The 24,806-nt window shown below is 36.8% G+C and overlaps 1 protein-coding gene across 1 annotated transcript in view; it reads left to right on the top strand.

Moving 5' to 3' along the window:
* Nucleotides 1–24,806, top strand: part of COG5 (component of oligomeric golgi complex 5) — a 275,549-nt gene that overhangs the window by 135,146 nt on the left and 115,597 nt on the right. Inside the window, exons 8-10 of the mRNA XM_003585967.6 lie at nt 12,412–12,577; nt 23,885–23,997; nt 24,465–24,542. Coding sequence (XP_003586015.5) covers nt 12,412–12,577; nt 23,885–23,997; nt 24,465–24,542 — 357 coding nt within the window. The remainder of the gene's footprint in view (nt 1–12,411; nt 12,578–23,884; nt 23,998–24,464; nt 24,543–24,806) is intronic.

Genomic DNA, 24,806 nt, shown 5'->3' with positions numbered 1-24,806 from the left:
CTTTTATTACCAACTTACACAGTAAGGAGTTTATATATTAAGTCCCCTCCCTGGTAGCAAATGGGGCATAATTTGGTTTTCTCTTTTTTTTTAAAGTATTGTTATGGATTCACATGTTTTTATGTATTGTGTTTTCATCAGTTTGGTGCTGGACGAAACTGAGAGTACTGTAGCAACAAGCTAGACTAACAGTGTTTTAAACAGGGGTTTGTCTGGATGTGGGTGGTGCTAACATTGCTTCAGCTACTTCACAAGCATGCAGGTCTCTCTTTCCATTCTGCCTTCCTTAGTGTCCCCTTGCTTGTCATATCATGGTCACAAGATAGCTGTCACACTGCAGGCATTAATCCATGTTCACAGGGTGGAGATGGAGCAGTGTCAGCTGCCAGCCAAAAGACATGTTACAGAATCCTTTTTGAAAATTGCCTCAGCAGACGTATTGTTATATCTCACTGACCAGATAGGTCTTGCAGTCACCCCAAGTGTCCAGGGGACTATGAAGACAAGAACCTGACAAAGAGGAACAAAATTGTCAACATTGGCTTAAGCTGATCATGAAGTGTGTGCACATTGACATCCATGAAGAAAGTTAGGTTTTAATAATAAGAAAAAAGGAGGGAAAGAATTTTTCAGTTCAGTTCAGTTCAGTCGCTCAGTCATGTCTGACTTCGCGACCCCATGAATCACAGCACGCCAGGCCTCCCTATCCATCACCAACTCTAGGAGTTCACTCAAACTCACGTCCATTGAGTCAATGATGCCATCCAGCCATCTCATCCTCTGTCGTCCCCTTCTCCTCTTGCCCCCAATCCCTCCCAGCATCAGGGTCTTTTCCAATGAGTCAACTCTTCGCATGAGGTGGCCGAAGTACTGGAGTTTCAGCTTTAGCATCATTCCTTCCAAAGAAATCCCAGGGCTGATCTCCTTCAGAATGGACTGGTTGGATCTCCTTGCAGTCCAAGGGACTCCCAAGAGTCTTCTCCAACACCACAGTTCAAAAGCATCAATTTTTTGGCTCTCAGCCTTCTTCACAGTCCAACTCTCACATCCATACATGAACACAAGAAAAACCATAGTCTTGACTAGACGAACCTTTGTTGGCAAAGAAATGTCTCTGCTTTTGAATATGCTATCTAGGTTGGTCCTAACTTTCCTTCCAAGGAGTAAGCGTCTTCTTATTCATGGCTGCAGTCACCATCTGCAGTGATTTTGGAGCCCAGAAAAATAAAGTCTGACACTGTTTCCACTGTTTCCCCATCTATTTCCCATGAAGTGATGGGACCAGATGCCATGATCTTCGTTTTCTGAATGTTTAGCTTTAAGCCAACTTTTCACTTGTGGTGTCATCTGCATATCTGAGGTTATTGATATTTCTCCCGGCAATCTTGATTCCAGCTTGTGCTTCTTCCAGCCCAGTGTTTCTCATGATGTACTCTGCATAGAAGTTAAATAAGCAGGGTGACAATATATAGCCTTGACGTACTCCTTTTCCTGTTTGGAACCAGTCTGTTGTTCCATGTCCAGTTCTAACTGTTGCTTCCTGACCTGCATACAAATTTCTCAAGAGGCAGATCAGGTGGTCTGGTATTCCCATCTCTTTCAGAATTGTCCACAGTTTATTGTGATCCACACAGTCAAAGGCTTTGGCATAGTCAATAAAGCAGAAATAGATGTTTTTCTGGAACTCTCTTGCTTTTTCCATGATCCAGCGGATGTTGGCAATTTGATCTCTGGTTCCTCTGCCTTTTCTAAAACTAGCTTGAACATCAGGAAGTTCACGGTTCACATATTGCTGAAGCCTGGCTTGGAGAATTCTGAGCATTACTTTAGTAGCGTGTTAGGGAATACCTAATAATGGCTGCCATAAATATATCTGGTAAAACAAGGAATGACTAGAATTATTATATTGTATTGCTTTATTTAAAAGTAAGCCACGTATGCACATTTAAGTTAAAAATTTGTGTTTAAGTAAGATTTGGGTGCTTGCAATATTAATGTCTCATGATTGCTTTTGTTTTCCTCTAAAATTCATTTTATTATTGAACACATTTTTAGTGTCCTTGAAATATTATCTGCTATTATCTAAATGTGATGAGAATATTATTCTGAGTACTGGCATCACTTTAAAACTTTTACTTAATGCCAATATAATTTGTGTGGACTGTGCACTCCAGATTCATTTGATAAAAAAAATTTGAAAGTTAAAAGGACCGTTTTTTGTATATTGATCTTTTTTACCTTCTCTGTTTTTTAAGACTCTCTCTGTGTTATTCTTTTTTGCAGAACTTTCCTCTTTCAATGCATGTTCACTTTCATTCTTTATTTTCCTTTTTCTTTTTACACTCATTTCCCCCAGTCCTTTTTCCCTACTGCTTCTCAAAAAAGGCTAGAATAAAGTTGATTTTTGGTTGATAAGATCATACTGCACTATTAAGTGTTCTTCTTAGTTTCTTAATTTCATTTGGGTTATGCACTGTTGACTGCTGATTGTTAACAGGTTCTGAAATAATTATATTAGGTTAGCTGAGAAGTACATATCAAGCATTAGTGGACTGCATGCTACTGAATCAGAAAAGCCTCTGGTAAGCTCTGGATCACAACCGAGATAGTTAATATAATTCTTGCCTTTAAATTGCATTATTTAATGTGATTCTCTCTTCCTTCAATACTTGTAATCTCCCTTGGGGCTCCATTAAGTCTTCAATGTTTTAGACATAGCTTCAAAAAAGTATCCAATGTATGTATCATGTTAGGGTACAGAGATATTATAAATTGCTATAAATATTTTGACCTGTTATATATACTTGTTATGTATAAAGTGTTGTGAATTTATTAACACTACTCTTGAGAAATAAAATATTTGGATTTTAGAATTCCTCAGTTATTGTGCATGATTAAGTTGCTGTGCTTTTTACTGTATTAAATTTACCTGAAAACTAGCCTACTTCTATTAAATACGTATTCTACTGAGGGAGTGGTTTAAAAAATTATCTACTTAGTGATAAAAATTCTTAGATTTGTATCCTTTCTATGCTATAAAAAATAAAATAATAAGCTTTTTTTTCCCCTCTATATATTGGAAGATACTTGTTCTTTAAATTTTTGCTTGAACTGGCTTTGCATTTTTCTCACTATAACCTCTGTGTTTTTCAGAGACTGGGGACATGTAGATGATTTCCCTCCCCTCCTCCCTCTCCACCTTTCTCCATCACTCCCCCTTTTAAATGTGATTCTGAGGGTTCTTATTTTTGTCTTATTTTAGTTGAGCATGAAATGGCTTACTAATAAGACTTTGAGGAAATACTGTAGTCCTGAAAACATACTAATAACCAAAACAGAATAGCAGCAGGGAATTTTATATTCTCTATTTGTCCTTTTCCTTCCCTCAGCTCATTGTATTTTTTTATGTGTTAAACCTGTGGCTCAGACAGTAAAGAATCCGCCTGCAGTGCGGGATACCTGGATTTGATCTGATCTCTGGGCTGGGAAGATCCTCTGGAAGAGGGCATGGCAACCCACTCCAGTATTCTTGCCTGGAGAATCCCCATGGGCAGAGGAGCCTGGCAGGCAATAGTCCATGGAGTCTCAAAGAGTAGGACACTACCAAGTAACTAAGCATATCTATTAATTATATGAAACCTAAAGAAAGAGAAGTTACCTGCTAAAGAGTTAGTTCATTAGGGAAAAAAGTAAAATGTGATGGTTAGTCTTTTTGGCACAAAGATTATTTGATCCTTGCAGAGAGGAATCCTGGTCTTGAACATATATATGATTTTTGCATTTTGTTTTTAGTTAAATCAAACTCTGTTACCTTTTTCATTTCTAATTTCAGTTGTATGAAGCTTTTAAAATCCTGTCATACTTTTGATTTAATACTGTGTTTATGCTCACAGAGGTCACCTCGTATTATCTATAGTTTAGTTAACATGAGAACGTTGCTTGCTATTTTATGGCACAATCTTTGCAGCAGTCTTGCTATCTTTCCATTCCATTAGCTCAGCACCAGCTGTCACTTTGGTTAAAGTGTTCCTGTTTTGGCAAGCTTTTTAGGGATCCTAAACAACTATGCTTCTTTTCTGATTGTATTCTTGTGGGTATTTTTTTTTTCCTCCCATGTAATGCTACAGAGATGTTGAAAAAGAAAGAAAAAAACTTACATCATATGTATTCGTCTCCAAAGCAGAAGAAATAATTTTAGTTTAATAAGAAAATGCCATCTTCTGAAATGTTTTTGAAAAGGTAGAAATCTGTTTTGATCTACTTCTGAAATAGATCTAATTTATTATATTGTCTTTCATCTCATTTTATATTACAGTTTATGAAGTTGGAAAATTTCATACATGGTTAAGTGATTTATTGAAGGTCACATTGACAGCTTGTAGAAAATTACTCTTAGAATGAAGAAGTGAAGTGAAGTCGCTCAGTTGTGTCTGACTCTTTGCGACCCCATGGACTATAGCCTACTACACTCCTTCTTCCATGGGATTTTCCAGGCAAGAGTACTGGAGTGGGTTGCCATTTCCTTCTCCAGAGGATCTTCCTGACCCAGGGATCGAACCCAGGTCCCCCGCACTGTAGGCAGACGCTTTACTGTCTGAGCCACCAGGGAAGTCACTCTTAGAATATTGACTCTCATTTAAAGAGGAGACATTGTCTATTAGGTTGCTGTAAAATAATTGCAATTTTGTGTTGTTGAACTTGGCCACTTGATATTGGAGTATATTCTTAGATAAATATGGTTATGCTATTTATCATTTTAATGTGCATTTCTCACTTTGTTTTTTGCCCATAACTTATTATTTGCTATTTATTTTATATTTATTTTAGACTATTAGAAATGAGGTTAGACAAAAAGCAAATTCAAGCATTTTTTTTTATTTGACTTCAAAATGGATCGTAAAGAATCAGAAACAACTTGTAACATCAGCAATGCATTTGGCCCAGGAATTGCTAACAAATGTACAGCGCAGTGGTTGTTCAAGAACTTTTGCAAAGAAGAGGAAAGCCTTGATGATGAAGAGAGTAGTGGCTCGCCATCAGAAGTTGACAACAGCCAACTGAGAGCCATCTTTAAAGCTGATCCTTTACCACTACATGAGAAATTGCCTGAGAACTCAATGTCCATAATTCTATGGTTATTTGGCATTTGAAGCAAATTGGAAAGGTGAAAAAACCTTGGTAAGTGGGTGCCTCTTGAGCTGACCAGAAATCAAAAAAATCATTATTTAAAGGTGTCATCTTCTCTTATTGTGCTCAACAACAGCAAACCATTTCTTGATCAGGTTGTGAAGTCCAACAAAAAGTGAATTTTATATAACAGTCATCAATGGCCAGCTTAGTGGTTGGACAGAGAAGAAGCTCCAAAGCACTTTCCAAAGCCAAACTTGCACCAAAAAAAGGTCATGGTTGCTATTTGGTGGTTTGCTGCCCGTCTGATCCACTGTAGCTTTCTGAATCCTGGAGAAACCATTACATCTGAGAAATATGCTCTGCAAACGGATGAGATGCACTGAAAGCAGCAACACCTGCAGATGGATTGGTCAGCAGAAAGGGCCTGATTCTTCTGCACGACAATGCCTGGCCACACGTCACATGACATTTCAAACATTGAATGAATTGGGCAATGAAGTTTTGACTCATTTGCCATATTCACCTGATCACTTCTTCAAGCACCTTGACAACTTTTTACAGGGAAAACACTTCCACAACCAGCAGGAGACAGAAAATACTTTCTAAGAGTTCATTGAGTCCGGAAGCATGGATTTTTATACTACAGGAATAAACCAACTTATTTCTCATTGGCTAAAATGTATTGATTAATAAAGATATGTTTGAGCCTAGTTTTAATGATTTAAAACTCACGGTCCAAAATTGCAATTACTTTTGTACCTAATAGAAGACATTGCTCCTTGTCAGTAGTTTATTTCTTTCTAGAAAGAATGGTATTTTTCAAATGTGTTCATTTTGTTTTGAGATCTCTTACAAATGCCTGAAAAACTGGTATATCTGGATATCTAGAGTCAGGTGGTGACAGGGTGAGCTGTGGAAGAGTATAGAATAGGGAGTGAAGGGACTGAGGCCTGAAACTGGCCTGCTAGGCCCACTTTGGACCTATCTTCTTAGTACCTTAGTTACCTAACTGTAAAATGAACTTTGTAATATTTATTCTACTTATGTTGTGTTGACAAAAGAAAATAGGTGGATATGGAGGTCATTTTAAACATTACCACCTAGGGGAGAAGGCATCTTCATGTAGTATACTGTTTCCACAGATCAGGGTGGAACCTGGCAATTAATGTAGACCTAAGAAGTGCCAGGAATGGGTGTGATTTTGTAAAGAGGGCTTTGGGTAGGTCGTGTAAAGAAACAGAGAAGTCCTAGAGCTAATCTTGGAACATTGGGAAAATAGGCCCAAAGAATAGGCAGCTCCAAGATGAGCAGTGAATTGTTCACGTTGTGTTTGCACAGTTTGCCTATGAGATGAGAAAGTGTTCTATTAAGGACAGTTTATGATTTTACCGATTTCAGCTTTGTTGAAGTTGGGATTTGCAGCCAAGCATGGGGAGCCAGGTGAGTGTGGCAAAGAGTTAACTGTTTGCCACTGAATTTAAACCATCAAACTTTACAGAGAACACAGTGGCCCTGGGTACCAGGAAAGAAGGAATTTTTTTATGGGCAATTTTCAGGGAAACTTGAATCTTGAGGATATTGTATGCAAGCAAGATTGGCTAACCTGCTTATTTGTAGAGAAAGATAACAAAAGTACTGGTTTCCAAACACTGTAGCTTGGTAGCAGTCATGCTGAGGTTTTATCGGTTCCCATTAAAATTCAAAATGAAAACAAGGCAACTACTTACTCTGAGAATTTCCCTCTATTTTCCTTGTTACTTGAACTACCTTTCTTTTATGAAGTGATCATAGTAGATAGTGAAGTTTTTAAAAATGTCCGTACTTAGCAAGCAATGCAGAAGACCCCAGTTTGATTCCTGGATTGGGAAGATTCCCTGGAGAAGGGATAAACTATCCACTCCAATATTCTTGGGCTTCCCTGGTGGTTCAGCGTGCAATCCTGGAGACCTGGGTTCGATCGCTGGGTTGGGAAGATCTCCTGGAAGAGGGCATGGCAACCCACTGCAGTTTTCTGGCTTGGAGAATCCCATGGACAGAGGAGCCTGGCAGGCTACAGTACATGGGATTGCAAAAAGTCTTGGACACAACTAAGCGACTTTTACTTACTTAGTAAAGTAACAGCATTTATTGGCCATTTTCCTTAGTTATTTTCAAAGTTTATTTTACTGCTTAAAGAAAGTCAGACTTTAATTGGTACTAATGGTTATTTGCAAATAACTGTTGTTATTTGGAAAAAGCATGAACTTTAAAATCCAGACGTTTTAATGTTTGAATCCCTGCTCTTCCATTTATTCTTTGTTGTCTTGGAGCTTCTGCTGACTTCTCTATTCCTCAGTTTCCCTCTCTTTCAGTAGGGAACAGTACAGCTACTTTGAATGTTTTGTTGGGGAGGATTAGACCTCACATGTGTAAAAGCCCCTAAAATAATGCTTGGTTCATAATAAGGCCTTACTGGATGACTGCAGTAGAAAAATTAGGTTTATCATAATTATCCCGATTCCTTGACCTCATTCCTAAACCTGTCAAATTAGTGTATTTGAAGTTGAGATCCAAGCCTATGCGTTTTTAAATTCTGATGAAATACACCTAATATGAAATCAGTCACCATTAACGTTCAGTAGCATTAAGTATGTTCATATTAGTTCACATCACACATCCAGTCTCCAGAAGTCTCACTGGACTGAAACTGTGTCTATTGAACAGTTTTTATCCCTCTCTATCCCTGAGTCCCTGGCAACCACTGTTCTGTTGTCTCTATGAATTTGTCTGTGTATTTACAGTCTTCATATAAATAATATGTAAATAATATTATCTTTATAATATGCAGCCACACAGTATTTTTTTGTGACTGGTTTATTTTGCATAGCATGATATGTTCACCCATGTTATAGCTTGTGACAGGATTTCTTTTAAGACTGAATAATATTTCATTATCTGAATAACACATTTTCTTCATCCATTCAGTGGACACTTGGGTTGCAAACATGTGCATTTTTTTCCTGATGCTCTTAACCCTCTTATTTTAGATTGTATGGTGAAAATGTAATCAACAGAAAAGTACATACCTCATAAGAGTACAACTCAATGAATTTTTCACAAAGCGAACAAACATACATAACCAGCATTCAGATTAAAAAATTAAAAACTTACCAGCAATCCCCGGTCTTCCTTATGTGTCCGTTTTTAGTTAACAACCTCCCTCAGGTAGTTCTTTTATATTTATCAAAAGTTTGAGATTGATTGATATGGACACCTGCATTGGTTTAGGTATTTGTGTAGTTCTCTTACCTATCAGATATTATATTAGTCGATTTAATTTCCACAGTGTGCTCATTCACAGGCTTTTGTATGTGCTATTCCTCTGCTTGGAGTGGTTTTCCTTTTGTTTTCCTGACTCCTGTAAATCTTTGACCCCTCCTTGTCTCCAGCTCCCAACACCTTCCCATGACAACTTCACTTTGGGGTCTTGGCTGGGCTTTCTTCCTTTAAGGAGAATTTCCTGACTCCTCTATTGCTGCTGCTGCTAAGTCGCTTCAGTTGTGTCCGACTCTGTGTGACCCCATAGACAGCAGCCCACCAGGCTCCCCCGTCCCTAGGATTCTCCAGGCAAGAACACTGGAGTGGGTTGCCATTTCCTTCTCTAATGCATGAAAGTGAAAAGTTGAAAGTGAAGTCGCTCAGTCGTGTCCGACTCTTAGCGACCCCATGGACTGCAGCCCACCAGGCTCCTCTGTCCATGGGATTTTCCAGGCAAGAGTACTGGAGTGGGGTGCCATTGCCTTCTCCGCCTGACTCCTCTATCCCTCCCCAATTCTGAGTTAATCACCTCTCCTATTAAACTATCCATTTCTCCTCTAATTTATCATAGTGCATTCTAATTGCTGCTTTAATTGTCTTTATCGCCCCTCAGACCATAGATATTGAAAGGTCAGACAGTACAGTATTTGCTTCAGTTTTTTTAAATCCCCAGTACTTTGCACAGTGCTAGCACGAGTAAATGATGTGTAATCATATGTTAGTATTGGCAAGGGTACTAGAATTCATCTAGTCCAGTCCCCTCATTTTACAGATGAAGGAGCTGAAAGCCTAATGTTTATTACTAATAAGGACCCAGAAAAATCTGCTGGTCAAAATATGTGGTATTTGTCTGCGATGAGAAAGGATGATGGGAAAAGAACACTAATGTTTATTATATTTAGGAGATATTCTTTGCTGGAATCATAGCTAGACAAAGTGATTTCATTCCCAGTTTTTCTAATGTTCCAGTTGTTACTCTGATTAGAGTATTCTATCACCCCATTTCTGTTCTCTCACTCTCACCAATTCTGTTCTTTATTCCCTTTGTGATTAAAAGTTTCCAACATTCTGTATTTTATTATTTATTACATCAGTTTAGCTTGCTACTCAGTCTAGGTTCCTATGATAATCCAGTTCAAAAGTGTTCTCCTCTCCAACTGAGAATGCCCCGTTGGCACCTGAGACTCCCACATGTCTCACAGTGAGCACTTCATTAACAACAGCCGTTCACCCTCTCATCCCACCACTCCTCCACCCACTTGCCCAAATGATCTCCTTGTTTTGATTTTCTTTTTTCTTTTTCTCTCCTTTCAGGCCCCCACACTTGAAGAAACTTCCATATATGGTAGACTCTTCCTTCCCTCTTGTCCATCATAGTCAGTAGACAGTTTCTTTTCAGTGTTTCAGAATCTTTCCTATCTGTCCTGTTCTTTGTTTTTAGTTACAACTCCCTAGTCCAAGCTATTTTTCCTTCTTTTCTTTTTAAAATTATTGCCAGAGCTGATGTAATTATTTTTATTTTCTCAAACATCTTAGATTATGATAATTTTATTACATGAATCATTTTTCTGTTACCAGTAATATTAAATAGAAATTTCACAGAATGCAGTCCAAGGTTGTCAGTGACCAGACCCTCATTTGCTTGTTCAGGGTTATCTTTTTTTCCCCCCACATATGCAAAACTTCTGGCAGTAAAATCTGTGTACCACTCCTTAAGCATACTCTGTAATTTTCCTCTGTCATTTCTCTCTGTATTTGGTTCTTTTTACCAGAAAATCCTGTCTTTCACATGAACAAATGATTCTCATTTTTCAAAGTCTGGCAGAGTCATCTAGTCAAGTGGTTTCCAAATGTTGGTTCCCAGGTGGCTGCATCTGAAGAGCTTTAAAATATAATAACCAGGCCTCAGTCTGATCCAGCTGAATCAGAATTTTAGAGCTGGGATCTTGTTGGCTACATTTTTATTTTTATTTTGTTTAAAAAAGGAACTTCAGCCAGCTTTGGAAATCTATCTGTCCTCATCATTTTAAGATTATGAATTCAGGATACAGAGGGGAGAGCTGAGTTCCTCAGAGTTACTTACATAATTTTTGGAGGAACCCCCATAGTATTTTTCATAGTGGCTGCACTAATTTACATTCTCAACAACAGTGCGTAAAGGTTCCCCTTTTTCCACATCTTTGCCAACACTTGTTGTCTTTCGCTGATAACCATTCTGATACTGGATGCTTCTTTAATGTTGCCCTGTACATGTTACTGTTTTGAAAGTTTTTGGTAGTTAATTTTTGGAGTAGAAACTTAAGAAGACTGATCAATTTTGACTAGATCTCTCAAGTAAAATAAGATTCCAACTGTTTTCAGTTAACATATGCATATAACTTTCAATGTACATTCTTTGTAAGCTATTGAAGTTACATAATTATTGTAAGTTACTGAAAACCTGTATGTTGAGAAACTGTGATTTTCAGATCCTTTGAGGATAATAAAGGCAATAAATATAATGTTATAATATGTGTCTATATTCTAGTTTTTAAGGTGAAGATATTCTTTGAAATTGGTCAGGTAATGCTTTCTTAGATTATATAAACTTTGAATAGTGATAAGGGAAATGTCTTTATAGCTGCCTAATTTTCATTCTTGGTATCTACTAAAAGCAAAAGCATGTTTTAATATGAAACAATGTCCATTTGCTACTTTTTCTTGTTTAATTAAAAAACAGTCTAAAACGGGTGTTCACCAACCTTGTTTCCTGATCTTGTCTCTAAGCTGGTCCTACCCTGCTGCCGAGTGTGTGTGTGCCACGTACTCTTACTATCTCCAGTAGACTTCAGAAATAACATTTTGTGTTATTTATACTCAACAGTCAAGAAAATGTTAGTGAAATAATCTCACTTTTTAATTGTGTGCCTTTAATGACAGATGCTGAATCATAAATGAAAGAGGAATTTCAGCTATTTGGACCTATAACTATGTTAATGTAGATATACCTTGTTAATTCAGTCATTTACTTAATGACAAATCCAGCAGCTTATTTATATCACTGTGGACTGAATCTACTCACTGGTAGTGTTTCCACTTCCCCCTGGTTGCTTACCCCTGTCTGCTCCAGCCACCACCATGGCCTGATTGCTCTTTCATTAGCTACCAAGCACATTTCCACCTCGGTTCTTTTGTTGATACCCCTGCTCAGATCTGTATTTCCCCATATTTTCCAGATGTTGATCTCTGTTTAAATACTGCCTTTGAAATGCATTCTCTGACTCTTCCCTCTATAATATTACCTTTGAGATGCATTCTCTGGCTCTTCCCTCTATAATAATACACATCATTCTCTCTTTTTATTCCCTGCTTTCTTTTTTATAGCATACATCACTACCCGATACTCTCTTATATTTATTGTTTATATATTTCTCAGTAAATATTAAGTTCCATAAGGGCAGAAACTCAACTGGTTTTGTTTACTACTATAGTTCTAGCAGATAGAAGCAAGATAGACCCCATAGTGGACACTCTATGTATATATATTCGTAGTTTCAGTGAATGGATGAAGGAAGATAATACAATGAATAGTAGTATCAGTTCACAAGGCTCAGCCTGCAGTTTACTGTGCACAATTTATTTCTTTCTAAACAAATATAGGGTTGTTAGTTCTTACATGGCTCTCTTCGTAGAGATTAATGGTAAATTTCAAGTAAGCTCCAGTAATATAACAGATTCTTTATTTTGTGATTATCCTTTAAAGGAGGAGGAAAAGGGAAAGGGAGGAAATCATACACATGGTATTTAACTTTGTCTTTTATGAAATAAGTAATGACTAAAAATAATATTTGTTCCAAATACATTATTTTTGTTCTTGTTTATAATAATTTAAAAAATATTATAGTAACTGCTCAAGTACCACTTAGATTTGTAGATTTATATTTATTTTGTTTCTTTTCCTACTTATATCTTTTCTCACCCTACCCCACCACCACCTTTTTAAAGAATCCAACCCAGGTCGGAACTGCTCTTCAGGTTTTCCATAATCTTGGAACTTTGAAGGACACTATTACCAATGTTGTGGATGGATATTGTGCTGCAATAGAAGAAAATATCAACAGTGCATTAGATATCAAAGTTTTGACTCAGCCTTCCCAGTCAGCTGTGAGAGGTATGGATGTGGTTTATATTTAGCTTCATTTATTTATTTATAACTGAAAAGTCCTTTGAATAGTATGTGAAGCATTCAAGTTTCAAAGTAATCTAATGACTCACTTTTTAGTAGACAGAAAACGAGAGAAGAAATTTTGTTTTAGAGTTTATTTATAACTTTTGTCTAATCAGTGAGTTGAACTGGCCAATTGGTATATTCAGAACTTCTAGATAAAAACTATAAACTGTGGCTTTATTTAGTTCAGAGGAAACAGATGCAAGGGAAAAAAAGGAACATATTTTTCTTTCTGAAATCCTTATCCTCACATGTACTTCTTATTGAGGCAGAAAATATTTTTTAAGGAAATACAATCTCTATCATACTTTATCTTTCTGGGCATGTATAATTCTGGTACTCAGGAGCAATAACAGCTGAGTGTGGAGATTGATAGACGCTGATAAAGCTTTGGGAACATTACAAGTATAGCAAAATCTAAGGAAAAACCAAGCAGGTAGATTCAAGACAGCAGTTGTCCCCAGCCCTTTTCCTGCAAAACCATGCCTGATGGTGACATTCATGTATATAACACACTTCATAGAGAGGAGAGACTGCATGTTCTGGGTGCCTCTCATTTTCCTAAGCAACCCTAACTTTGCATTTCTCTCCTTAAAATCTTTCATCTTTCCTGTTAATATGGATGAACTGTACTTGCTCCTAACAGAGGCAAATACTCTACTTTTGCCTTAGATCCCATCACTCAAAGAAAGGCATTGCTCTCATAGATCCATTCTCTCTACCACATCATCAGTTTTTCATTCTATCTCTTTCCCATCACATACAATCATGCTCTTTATTTTCTTATACTTAAAGACAGACAAATCTGTCTTGATTCCATTTCTTTCTTCAGTTTTACTGCCTTATTTTATTCAGACTATTGAAAAAATTCCCCAGAGTGTTTTTTTAATGCCTATTAAAAAAGTTTTCTCCTCTTCCCATTTTTGTATTGAACAGGATACTCTAATATCATACAGTTGTCCATGTAAACTCAATAACAGTTCTTGATACAGAGCTAATACTAAAACATTTTCAGCCATTGATTATTATTTTTATGTTTGCTATATAAATATAACTTTAAATAAGAGTATGTCCCTCATAAATAATTTGTACAAAATAAAAAGAGATAAAAGAATCTTTGATCTTAAAGGGATTTTTAAAGGTTAGCCCCAGCCTCTGAATAAGTCTGTATTTAAGACCATCCCAGGAGGACAGCTTTGAAAAGAAATTGCCAGAGGAGATTTCCCTCTCAACTTTCCCCAGCAATTATTTTCAGAAAGTTTGATCTAATGTTTAAATTTGCAGAAGGAGTTTAATCTCATTCTCTACTGTGTTGTCAAGAATGGAGGAAAAAAAATTGAAAGCAATTATTTACCTGCTGTCTATCCTAATGTATGCTCCTCTTTTTGGAAAGAATGAAGTGTTTTCAAGCCTTATTGTCATCTATTGAGGAGTGAATACATGATTTAGTGTAGAAATCCTATTCTTTATTGTTTTTAAAAGAATAATCACTTATTTTTAAAGATAATACATTGGCAGGGTTAATGTTAATTGCCTAATCTTGTTGGTTATATTGAGATTATGTATAGCAATGTCATTTTTGTTGGAAATAACACATTAAAGCCTTCAGGGGTGATAGTGCATCATGTCAGTAACTTATTCCCTAATGATTCAATAAAAATTTTTTTACTGTAATTTCAAATTTTCTGTATGTTTAAGATTGTTTCAAAATTTAAAAAATAACATAATTACATGGGAAAATATACTACCCAAGATGTACCTGAAAGTTTGTAATCCACTAATAAAAAGATAAATAACTCAGTTGAAAAATAGACAATGAATATGAATAGGCAAATCACAGAAGAACAGATCCAATAAACATGAAAAGATGTTTAGCCTCTTTTTAGAGGATGTGAACTAATTATTAGAGAAATACAAATGATTCAAGATTTCTATTTCTCTGTGAGATTGGCAAAATGTAAGACCAGAACTAAATATCCAATGAGAGCAGAAACTCTTATACTCTGATTGTAGGAGAAGAAAAGGTTTCAACCACTTTATTCAGTTTTGTCGTACTGATCAATAAGGTTAAAAATGGGTATTTCTTATGATCTTATAATTGCCTTTGTAAGAGTATACCCTAAAGAAACTCTGTCACATCTGTATAAGAATTTTTATTTTACTATTATTCATAATAGTTAAACAATGAAAACAGTCTCTCCTTCATTGGAAAATGAATAAGCCGGCTTATTTATTAATTAGACTACTATATAATATTTATGGTAATAAATTTATCAATATAGATAATTCTCAGCATCCTTATATGAAAAATCAAGTTGCAGATTTGATTATTTGTCTCTTCCAGAATAGAAGTTTTTAATGAAGTCCACCTTATCAGTTATTTCTTTCATATCATGTCTTTGGTATTCTATCTAGAAAGTCATTGCCATACCCAAGGTCATCTGGGTCTTCTCATATGTTATCTCCTAGGCATGTTATAGTTTGACATTTTTACTTTTAGGTCTGTGATCCATTTTGAGTTAATTTTGGTGAAGTATGTGAGGTCTGTGTCGTCTTGTTGTTCAGTCGCTAAGTCATGTCCAGCCTTTTCCGAGTCATGAACTGCAGCATGCCAGGGTTTTCTGTTCTTCACTATCTCCCTGAGTTTGCTGAAACTCATGTCCATTGAGTCAGTGATGCCATCCAACCATCTCATCCTCTGTTGCCCTCTTTTCCTCTTGCCCTCAGTCTTTCCCAGCATCAGGATCTTTTCCAACAAGTCAGCTCTTTATATCAGGTGGCCAAAGTATTGGAGTTTCAGCTTCAGCATCAGTCCTTCCAATGAATATTCAGGATTGATTTCCTTTAGGATTGACTGGTGGGATCTCTTTGCTGTCCAAGGGACTCTCAAGAGTCTTCTCCAGCACTACAATTGAAAGCATCAAGTGTTCGGCACTCAGCCTTCTTTATGGTCCAGCTCTCACATCCATACATAACTACTAGAAAAACCATAGCTTTGACTATATGAACCTTTGTCAGCAAAGTGCTTTTTAATATGCTGTCTAGTTTTATCATAGCTTTTCTTGCAAAGGATCAAATATCTTTTAATTTCATGACTGCAGTCACTGTTTGCATTGATTTTGGAGCCCAAGAAAATGAAATCTATTTGCCATAGTGATAGGACTGGATGCCATGATCTTAGTTTGTGTCTAGTCTGTGTCTAGATTCATTTTTTTGCTTGAGGTTACCCAGTTATTCCAACATCATTTGTTGGAGATTCTGCCTTTGCCAAATTTATTACCTTTGCTTCTTTGTAAAAGGGCATTTGACTGTATTTATGTGGGTATATTTGTGAACTCACTATTCTGTTCCTTTGATCTATTTGTCTCTTCTTTTGCCAATACTACCTCATTGTGTTGATTACTAAAGCTTTATATAATGTCTTGAAGTTGGCTAGTCAGTCTTCCAACTTTGTTCTTTTTCTTCAATATTGTGTTAGCTGTTCTGATTTCTTTCCTCTCTATATAAACTTTAGAATCAGTTTGTTGATAGAAGAAAAATTTTTTTCTAAAATTCAGATTTTGACTGCATTAAATCTATAGATCCGACTGGAAAGGACTGACATCTTCACAATATTGTTTCTTCTGTCTATGAATATGGAATATCTCTGTATATATTTATTTCCTCTTTGGTTTTTATCGTCAGAGTTCTCTAGTTTTCCTCATATAGTTTTTGTCCATATTTTGTTCGGTTTATTTATACCTGAGTGAAGTTGCTCAGTCGTGTCCAACTCTGTGACCCCATGGACTGTAGCCTACCAGGCTCCTCAGTCCATGGAATTCTCCAGGCAAGAATACTGAAGTGGGTTGCCATTTCCTTCTCCAGGGGATCTTCCCGACCCAGGGATCCAACCCAGGTCTCCTGCATTGTAGGCAGACGCTTTACCATCTGAGCTATCAGGGAAGCCCTATTTATACCTAGGTATTTCATTTGGAACGGGGAGTAATGTAAATGGTATTTTGTTATCAAATTCAAATTCCCCTTGTTCATTGTTGGTATATATGAAAACAGTTGACTTACATTTATGAACCTTGTCTCTTACAACCTTGGTATCAGTTCAGTTCAGTCGCTCAGTCGTGTCCAACTCTTTGCGACCCCATGAATCGCAGCACGCCAGGCCTCCCTGTCCATCACCAACTCCCGGAGTTCACTCAAACTCATGTCCATCGAGTCGGTGATGCCATCCAGCCATCTCATCCTCCATCGTCCCCTTCTCCTCCTGCCCCCAATCCCTCCCAGCATCAGAGTCTTTTCCAATGAATCAACTCTTCACATGAGGTGGCCAAAGTATTGGAGTTTCAACTTTAGCATCCATCCTTCCAGAGAACACCCAGGACTGATCTCCTTTAGGATGGACTGGTTAGATTGGATACGACTGAATAACTAACACTTATTGACTTACTGATGAGACTGGATGCCATGATCTTAGTTTTTTAATTTTTAATTTTAAGCCAGCTTTTTCACTCTTCTCTGTCACCCTTATCAAGAGGCTCTTTAGTTCCTCTTCACTTTCTGCCATTATAGTGATATCATCTGCATATATGAGGTTGTTGATGTTTTTCCTGACAGTCTTGATTCCAGCTTGTGATTTGTCCAGCTTGGCACTTTGCATAATGTACTCTGCATGTTAGTTAAATTAGCAGAGTGACAGTATACAGCCTTGTGTTACTCCTTCCCCAATTTTGAACTAATGCATTGTTCCATGTCTACTTCTAACTGTTGCTTCTTCACCCAGATACAGATTTCTCAGGAGACAGGTAAACTGTCCGGTACTCCCATCTCTTTAAGAATTTTCTGCAGTTTGTTGTGATCCACACAGTCAACATTTCATGAAGTCAATGAAGCAGAAGTAGATGTTTTTCTGGAATTCCCTTGCTTTCTCCATGATCCAGCAAATGTTGTCAATTTGATCTCTGGTTCCTCTGCCTCTTCAAAACCCAGCTTGTACATCTGGAAGATTTCGGTTAACGTACTGCTGAAGCCTAGCTTGGAGGATTTTGAGCATAAAGTTGCTAGCATGTGAAAGGAGGGCAATTGTATGGTAGTTTGAACATTCTTTGGCATTGCTCTTGTTTGGGGTTGGAATGAAAACTGACCTTTTCCAGTCCTGTGGCCACTGCTAAATTTTCCAAATTTGCTGACATATAGAGTACAGTACTTTAACAGTATCATGTTTTAGAATTTTAAATAGCTCAGTTTCTTTATGCTAGAGGGCTACTTCTTTTTTTTAAATTAATTTATATTAATTGGAGGATAATTGCTACATTGTGATGGTTTTTGCCATGTATCAACATGAATTGGCCACAGGTATACATCTGTCCCCCCTATCTGAACTGCTCTCCCATGTCCCTCCCAACCCTATCCCTCTAGGTTGTTCCAGAGCACTGGCTTTGGGTGCCCTGCTTCATGCATAATTCTCATACACTGTACATGTCATTTTATAATGGTTTCTCCTTCTGCTTTTCTCTCTTCCCTATTCTGCAATGTTGAACATTTTTCTGGCTTCTCTCCTGGCCCATCTATGCCTGTCCCTTTTCGCTCTTAAGCAAAGAATCAGTGGATAGCTTATCTAAATTCTTACAGTTGATTTTAGGAGCAGATTGTTCCTTGCTAATGATCTAGGATGTCAGCTATCTGCTTCCTTGTTCATTTTGATTTATCTATAGCATTTGGCATATATACTTCATAAAGTTTGAAGTTTTTAATTGATTTCTTTGTTTCTTTGAAATTGATATTTTTTTTCTACTTTTTTTTCTTTTTTCCATTGCCCTTTAAGGGACAAAGGCAAGAAAATGATTTTATTCCATTAATTAGAAGTTACTCAAGTATTGTTTCTTTGAGTACTTCTTAGTTTCTTCTTTCACATTAATAAAACTTAGTTTAAAACACTTAATTTTGTTTTTTGAGGTTCATAAAACTAGTGGATAATTGCATCAGTTTTTTGTTTTAGTTATTCTTGCTCCCTTTACAGGTGTTCTATGTCGATTATTTTTTATTACGTTTATTTCTTCAGCAAGATGTATTTAGTGTATGAGGATAAAAGTCCTTAAGTATTCAAGTATAAATGAGAAAAATGAAGCCACTGGAACTAATAGAACCAATGACTGTGATCTTAGTCTTTTTTGGTGCCTCAGTTCTTCCAAATAATTGCTAGCAGAAAACAATACCTTTTTGTATTTCTGCTCTTACCTATTGTAAGAGTAGTGGGTTGATGGATTCCATAATTCTTTATAATAAAACAAAGCTATACATATTCTAGTAATTTGATATTTTCTTCTTTTTACAAATTCACTGCATGCCTTTTCCTCACTATTACAAGTTCATTCTTTATGTAGCATCTAAGATAATTGCATATTGTTTCAGTATTACCTCTCCAGTTCATGTACGCTTTTACTTAATATTCTTTGTACAACATTGCAAATAATTTGAAAAATTAATTAGACCTAGATTTTGAACAAGAGTATTCATATTTTAAACTCCTAAATGTTTCTCTTTGTTACTGCTTTCCATTATTATCAGAGTAAAAAAATAATAAACATCTCTTTACAAAAGGAGCATGTAGGTAATTTCCTGGTGGTCTAGTCATTAGGACTTAGAAGTTCCATTGCTGGGGCCCGGGTTCAATCCCTGTTCAGGGAACTAAGATCTCACAAGTCACAGGGCAAGGCAAAGAAGACAAAAAAAGGAGCATGTAGTTCTTTCCTAAACTTGGAATTGTTGAGAAACTAGAGTGAAAAGCTTACTACCATAGCCTCTGGTTTTCTTGATTCTTGCCCTCTGTAAAAGTAGGATAGACTCTAAGCATTGATGGGCTCTTAATGGCACCCCACTCCAGTACTCCTGCCTAGAAAATCCCATGGACTGAGGAGCCTGGTAGGCTGCAGTCCATGGGGTCGCTGAGGGTCAGACACGACTGAGCAACTTCACTTTCACTTTTCACTTTCATGCATTGGAGAAGGAAATGGCAACCCACTCCAGTGTTCTTGCCTGGAGAATCCCAGGGACGGGGGAGCCTGGTGGGCTGCTGTCTGTGGGGTCACACAGAGTCGGACACGACTGAAGTGATTTAGCTTAGCTTAGCTTGTACTACCTAGTCTTTAAGTTTAACTTAAATTGAAATGTGTACTTTTCACTTTGAGGTTAAAAATCCTCATTTTATGTTGAAACATTCTAACATGTGCAAAGAGCTGTGCATGTATACCATATCCAGTAACATTCTTAGGCATTAGCTTCAAGAAATTTCACACTGATACATTAATATTATTTTGCATGTAATCCACATTCAGTATTTTTAAGTTATTTCCATAAAATATTCTTTATGGCTGTTTCCCCTCCCAACTGGAACCAATTAGCCATTATGCTATTCCATTGGTTGTCTTGTTTCTACTCTGCTTTAATAATAATAATAATCATAAAAAAGCAGTATCTTTTTTATCTTTTATGGCATTAACATGTTCAGCAAACCCCACACTCAGAATTTGTCTGATTGTTTCTTCATTATTACATTCAAGGTAAAAAACCCATAAGATGATGTGTATTTCCCGTTATATGATATAAGAAGCACCAAAATTATGTCAGTCTGTGTCATTGTTGCTTGTTTGTTCTTATAGTGTATGACAGGTTGCTGCTTGTAAAAGTACTCTTTTCTTAGTAATTAGTAAGTAACTTTGGGTGCATACTTTGCACCATGTGAAACATCCTGTTCCCCGTAACATTTTACCCACCGATAATCATTCCTTCATTATTTTACTAGTTGGTAGTTGCAAAATAGTGATTTTTTCCTAGCATTATCATTTCTTTTGCACTTATTAACTGACAGTTTACTGTAAACAGCAGTTCCCACCCTTTTTAAACATTTGAGTTTTAAACTCTGAGCTCAGGGAATATTTTTTTAATCAATATTTTAGAAACTATTATCATTGGTATTATTTTGACCTACCAGATACTCTCACATTTGTTTTGTGGAAGCTTCCTAATCTCCATTGGTCTTTAAACACTTTTTTACTCTCTGGCCCGTCGTGCTCCAGGTTGACCTATTTACACTGCTCTGAGTACAGAATCACTTTTTTATTCAATAAGCCTTGTATTCTTTCATTGAGGATTGTTGCATAGAGATCAGAGTTTGACTCTCAGACATGTTCATTTCTAGTGAGGGGTTGTCTTATCTCTCTCCTTTACGGAGCAGCAGTAGGAAAGACCTCTAATCCTGATTACACACCTGTCTTTGTTCTGTTTGTGAAGAGAACCTTCATTTGCACCATCCTAAAATACATCTAGTTTCATTATTGCTAAGAAGCAACACAGTTCAGTTCAGTCGCTCAGTCATGTCCAACTCTTTGAGACTCCATGAACCGCAGCACTCCAGGCCTCCCTGTCCATCACCAACTCCCAGAGTTTACCCAAACCCATGTCCATTGAGTTGGTGATGCCATCCAACCATCTCATCCTCTGTTGTCCCCTTCTCCTCCTGCCCTCAATTTTTCCCAGTATCAGGGTCCTTTCAAATGAATCAGCTCTTCGCATGAGGTGCCCAAAGTATTGGAGTTTCAGCTTCAACATCAGTCCTTTCAATGAACACACAGGACTGATCTCCTTTAGGATCGACTCGTTGGATCTCCTTGCAGTCCAAAGGACTCTCAAGAGTTTTCTCCAACACCACAGTTCAAAAGCATTAATTCTTTGGCTCTCAGCTTTCTTTATAGTCCACCTCTCACATCCACACATGAAAACCATAGCCTTGACTAGACAGACCTTTATTGACAAACTAATGTCTCTGCTTTTTAATATGCTGTCTATGTTGGTCATAACTTTCCTACCAAGAAGTAAGTGTCTTTTAATTTCATGGCTGCAGTCACCATCTGCAGTGATTTTGGAGCCCCAAAATAAAGGCCCTCACTGTTTCCGTTGTTTCCCCATCTATTTGCCATGAAGTGATGGGACCAGTTGCCATGATCTTAAGTTTTTTTAATGTTGAGTTTTAAGCCAACTTTTTCACTCTCTTCTTTCACTTTCATCAAGACGCTCTTTAGTTCTTCTTTGCTTTCTGCCCTAAGGGTGGTGTCATCTGCATATCTGAGGTTATTGATATTTCTCCTGGCAATCTTGATTCCAGCTTGTGCTTCCTCCAGCCCAGCATTTCTCATGATGTACTCTGCATAGAAGTTAAATAAGCAGGGTGACAGTATACAGCCTAGACGTACTCCTTTTCCTATTTGGAACTACAGAGACTCACTGCTTCTATCTCTATTCTTCTCACCTGGTCCCGCTTCCTACCACTGCAGCTGCCCCCTCTAGGAAACCATTTTTATTAATTCCTTTTTTTTGAAGAGGGGGAAGAAATATTTTCTGCATTTGTTAGGCACATAGTGTATCAATTTATATGATTTAGTAAGTTATTTCCTTATTATGAAGACAAGATACAAAGAAAAATCTGCATTTTTGAAACTATAAGTGTTAGTTGTACATAGAACATAACTGAAGTCTGAACAAATACGGGAACATTCCTACTAAGAACATAATGGCAAGGGCATCTTTCATTCCTACATGACTTCATTAAGGGACTTCTTCCTCATACCAGCAACATACTGAATAATAAAATTAACCACATACATATTCAGCAGGTAATAACCTGAAACCAAACTCACTTGATTAATGTGCCATACTTACTGTCCCTATACTTTGCACTTTTAGGTCAAGCACAAATAAAGAACATAGCTACAGTAAGATAGCTTCTGAGAAGGCTAGAACTATACTTGGTGATTTGAATCTGTCTGAGTCCAAGATCCTTTCTTTTTATACATGTGTATATTTTATTGACGTGTAGTTGACTTACAGTATTTCAGATGCACAACAAGTTGACTCAGTTATACATATACACCCATATTAATTTTTGTGTATGTGTATATATGTATAAAACAAGCTTAATTCTAAATAACCAGGAACATCAGAACCTGGTATGATGAGGAACTAAACACGAGAGGTGGTTTCCCAAATTTTTGAATGATAGAAATTCATGGCTCCTGTAGAATATCATGGAATGGGGAATGTTCTCTTTCAGTGTTACTGAGTTTTTTTTCTTTGACAGAATGGTGAGCTGGGGCATATTCAAATGGATTCAAAAATACATGATAAGTTTTCACTCACATGTGTTGGAGGCTGATACCAATGCTAGTATCCTTGGTCACATTTTCATGAAGTTATATATCTATGGCTTTGGGGGCACAAACTTATATTTAAAACTCTTTCACCTGTGATAGCGATCTTCTTGCTTGTTTTACTAAAAAATTTTCTATTCCTCTACACTTTTAAGATTCTGGTTTATTCACTGTTTATGTTAAAGGCCTGAAGATCCCCAAAAAGAAAAAAACAGCTATCCAAAATTCTTATTTATTTTCTAGCTTTTGTGGCTTTTAAGACTTTATTTTGAGTAAGTACCAATATGTTTCTACTGATTCTATTTCAGATCCGCAGGGCCTCAACCCATTTGTGAGTGGAAAACAGTGAAATGACATTATCTGAAATTAAGCAGAAAATCAGATATGTCATATCCCTTCATGGGATGTCAGGTTAAGAGGAAACAGGAGAAGTTACAGAAAATGGGAGCATAGTCTTAATTTGCAGGGGTTTTAAGGTTCCCATTAAGGGTATTTTATAATGGAGATCTATTCTGATTGGAGGTAAAAACTGTTATAAAGAATTATAGAATAAATCAACTATATTCAAATTAAAAATATTTATAGAATGTTACATTTATCAATTTATAGAGTCAAGATTAATACTTTCATTTAACAAACGAGATATCTAAACTGCAGTATCTTGTTCTTTTTGTGGAGAGTGTTCGTGAATGCGTACTCAGTCGTGTCTGACTCTTTGTGACCCCTTGGACTGTAACCTGCCAGGCTCCTCTGTCCATGCGGTTTCCCAAGCAAGAATACTGGAATGGGTGCCATTTCCTTCTCCAGGGAATTCCTGTTTTCTGTATTATCCTTGTTGGGTGTGTGTGGTGGGGTGTGTGTGTGTGTGTGTGTGGTTTAATTTTCTTTCTTAAAAACAAAAGGTTAAGATTCTTTTTTATATCACTCATGATAAATTATTACTTCTTCATAAAGAAACTTCTCATTTGTTAGCCTGTATGTGCTTTTCATAATAACATACATTTTGTTAAATTTAAAACATTTTATTTTGTTTGTTTTTTTTGTTTCTCATAAACAGGGGGACCTGGACGATCTACCATGCCAACTCCAGGGAACACTGCAGCTTTTCGTGCTTCCCTCTGGACCAACATGGAGAAACTTGTGGATCATATTTTTACTGTTTGTGGTCAGGTAAATATTTGAGAGAGTAAAAAATAGTATTAATTATGGGTTAGCATGCTGTGTGCTTAGTTGTAGCCAACTGTTTGCAACCCTTTGGATTACAGTGCAGTAGGCTCCTCTGTCCATGGGAGTTTTCGTTTCAGTCAAGAATACTGGATTGAGTTGCCATTTCCTCCTCCAGGAATCTTCCTGACCCAGGAGTTGAACCTGTGTCTCCTGTGTCTCCTGCATTGCAGGCAGAATCTACCTGCTGAGCTGTGGTTTAATTCTTAGTTATTCAAAGTTGTGTGATCTTGGGCAGCTTTCTTAAAAATCTCTGAAAGTTCAAAATACCTCCGTAACTAATTATAATGTATGTAAGGGCTCTAGCAAAATGCTTTTTCCCTTCCCTTAGTGTTTCTAGTACCTGTACTCTATGCTTGTTACATTTGAAAATACTCAATTATATATGTTTTCCCTCTTTTCCTTCCTTTTAGGTGCAACATCTACAAAAAATATTAACCAAGAAGAGGGATCCTGTCTCTCACATTTGTTTCATTGAAGAAATAGTTAAGGTATGTCTAAATGAAAGTATTTTTGTCTCTTTATTAAGGAATACTGGAAGATAATGAGCCATTATTATTTGTGTTCCTGTCTTACAGAGAGACTACACGTCAAATAGCTAAAAGAAAATGTATTTCTTGATAGCCACAGATTTTCTTTGCTTGTTTGTTTATTGAGTAGATGCTAAATGATACTATTTATAGACTAATTTCTGAACTGCATATAGTAATTTCCCATTTTCTGTTATACACATGATGTGAACTAGATTACCAGTG

Source organism: Bos taurus, chromosome 4 (assembly GCF_002263795.3).
Source record: "Bos taurus isolate L1 Dominette 01449 registration number 42190680 breed Hereford chromosome 4, ARS-UCD2.0, whole genome shotgun sequence".
In the NCBI taxonomy this organism is placed as follows: Eukaryota; Metazoa; Chordata; class Mammalia; order Artiodactyla; family Bovidae; genus Bos; species Bos taurus.
Note: the sequence above shows the minus strand (reverse complement) of the source record. Positions and strands in the feature narration are given on the sequence as shown.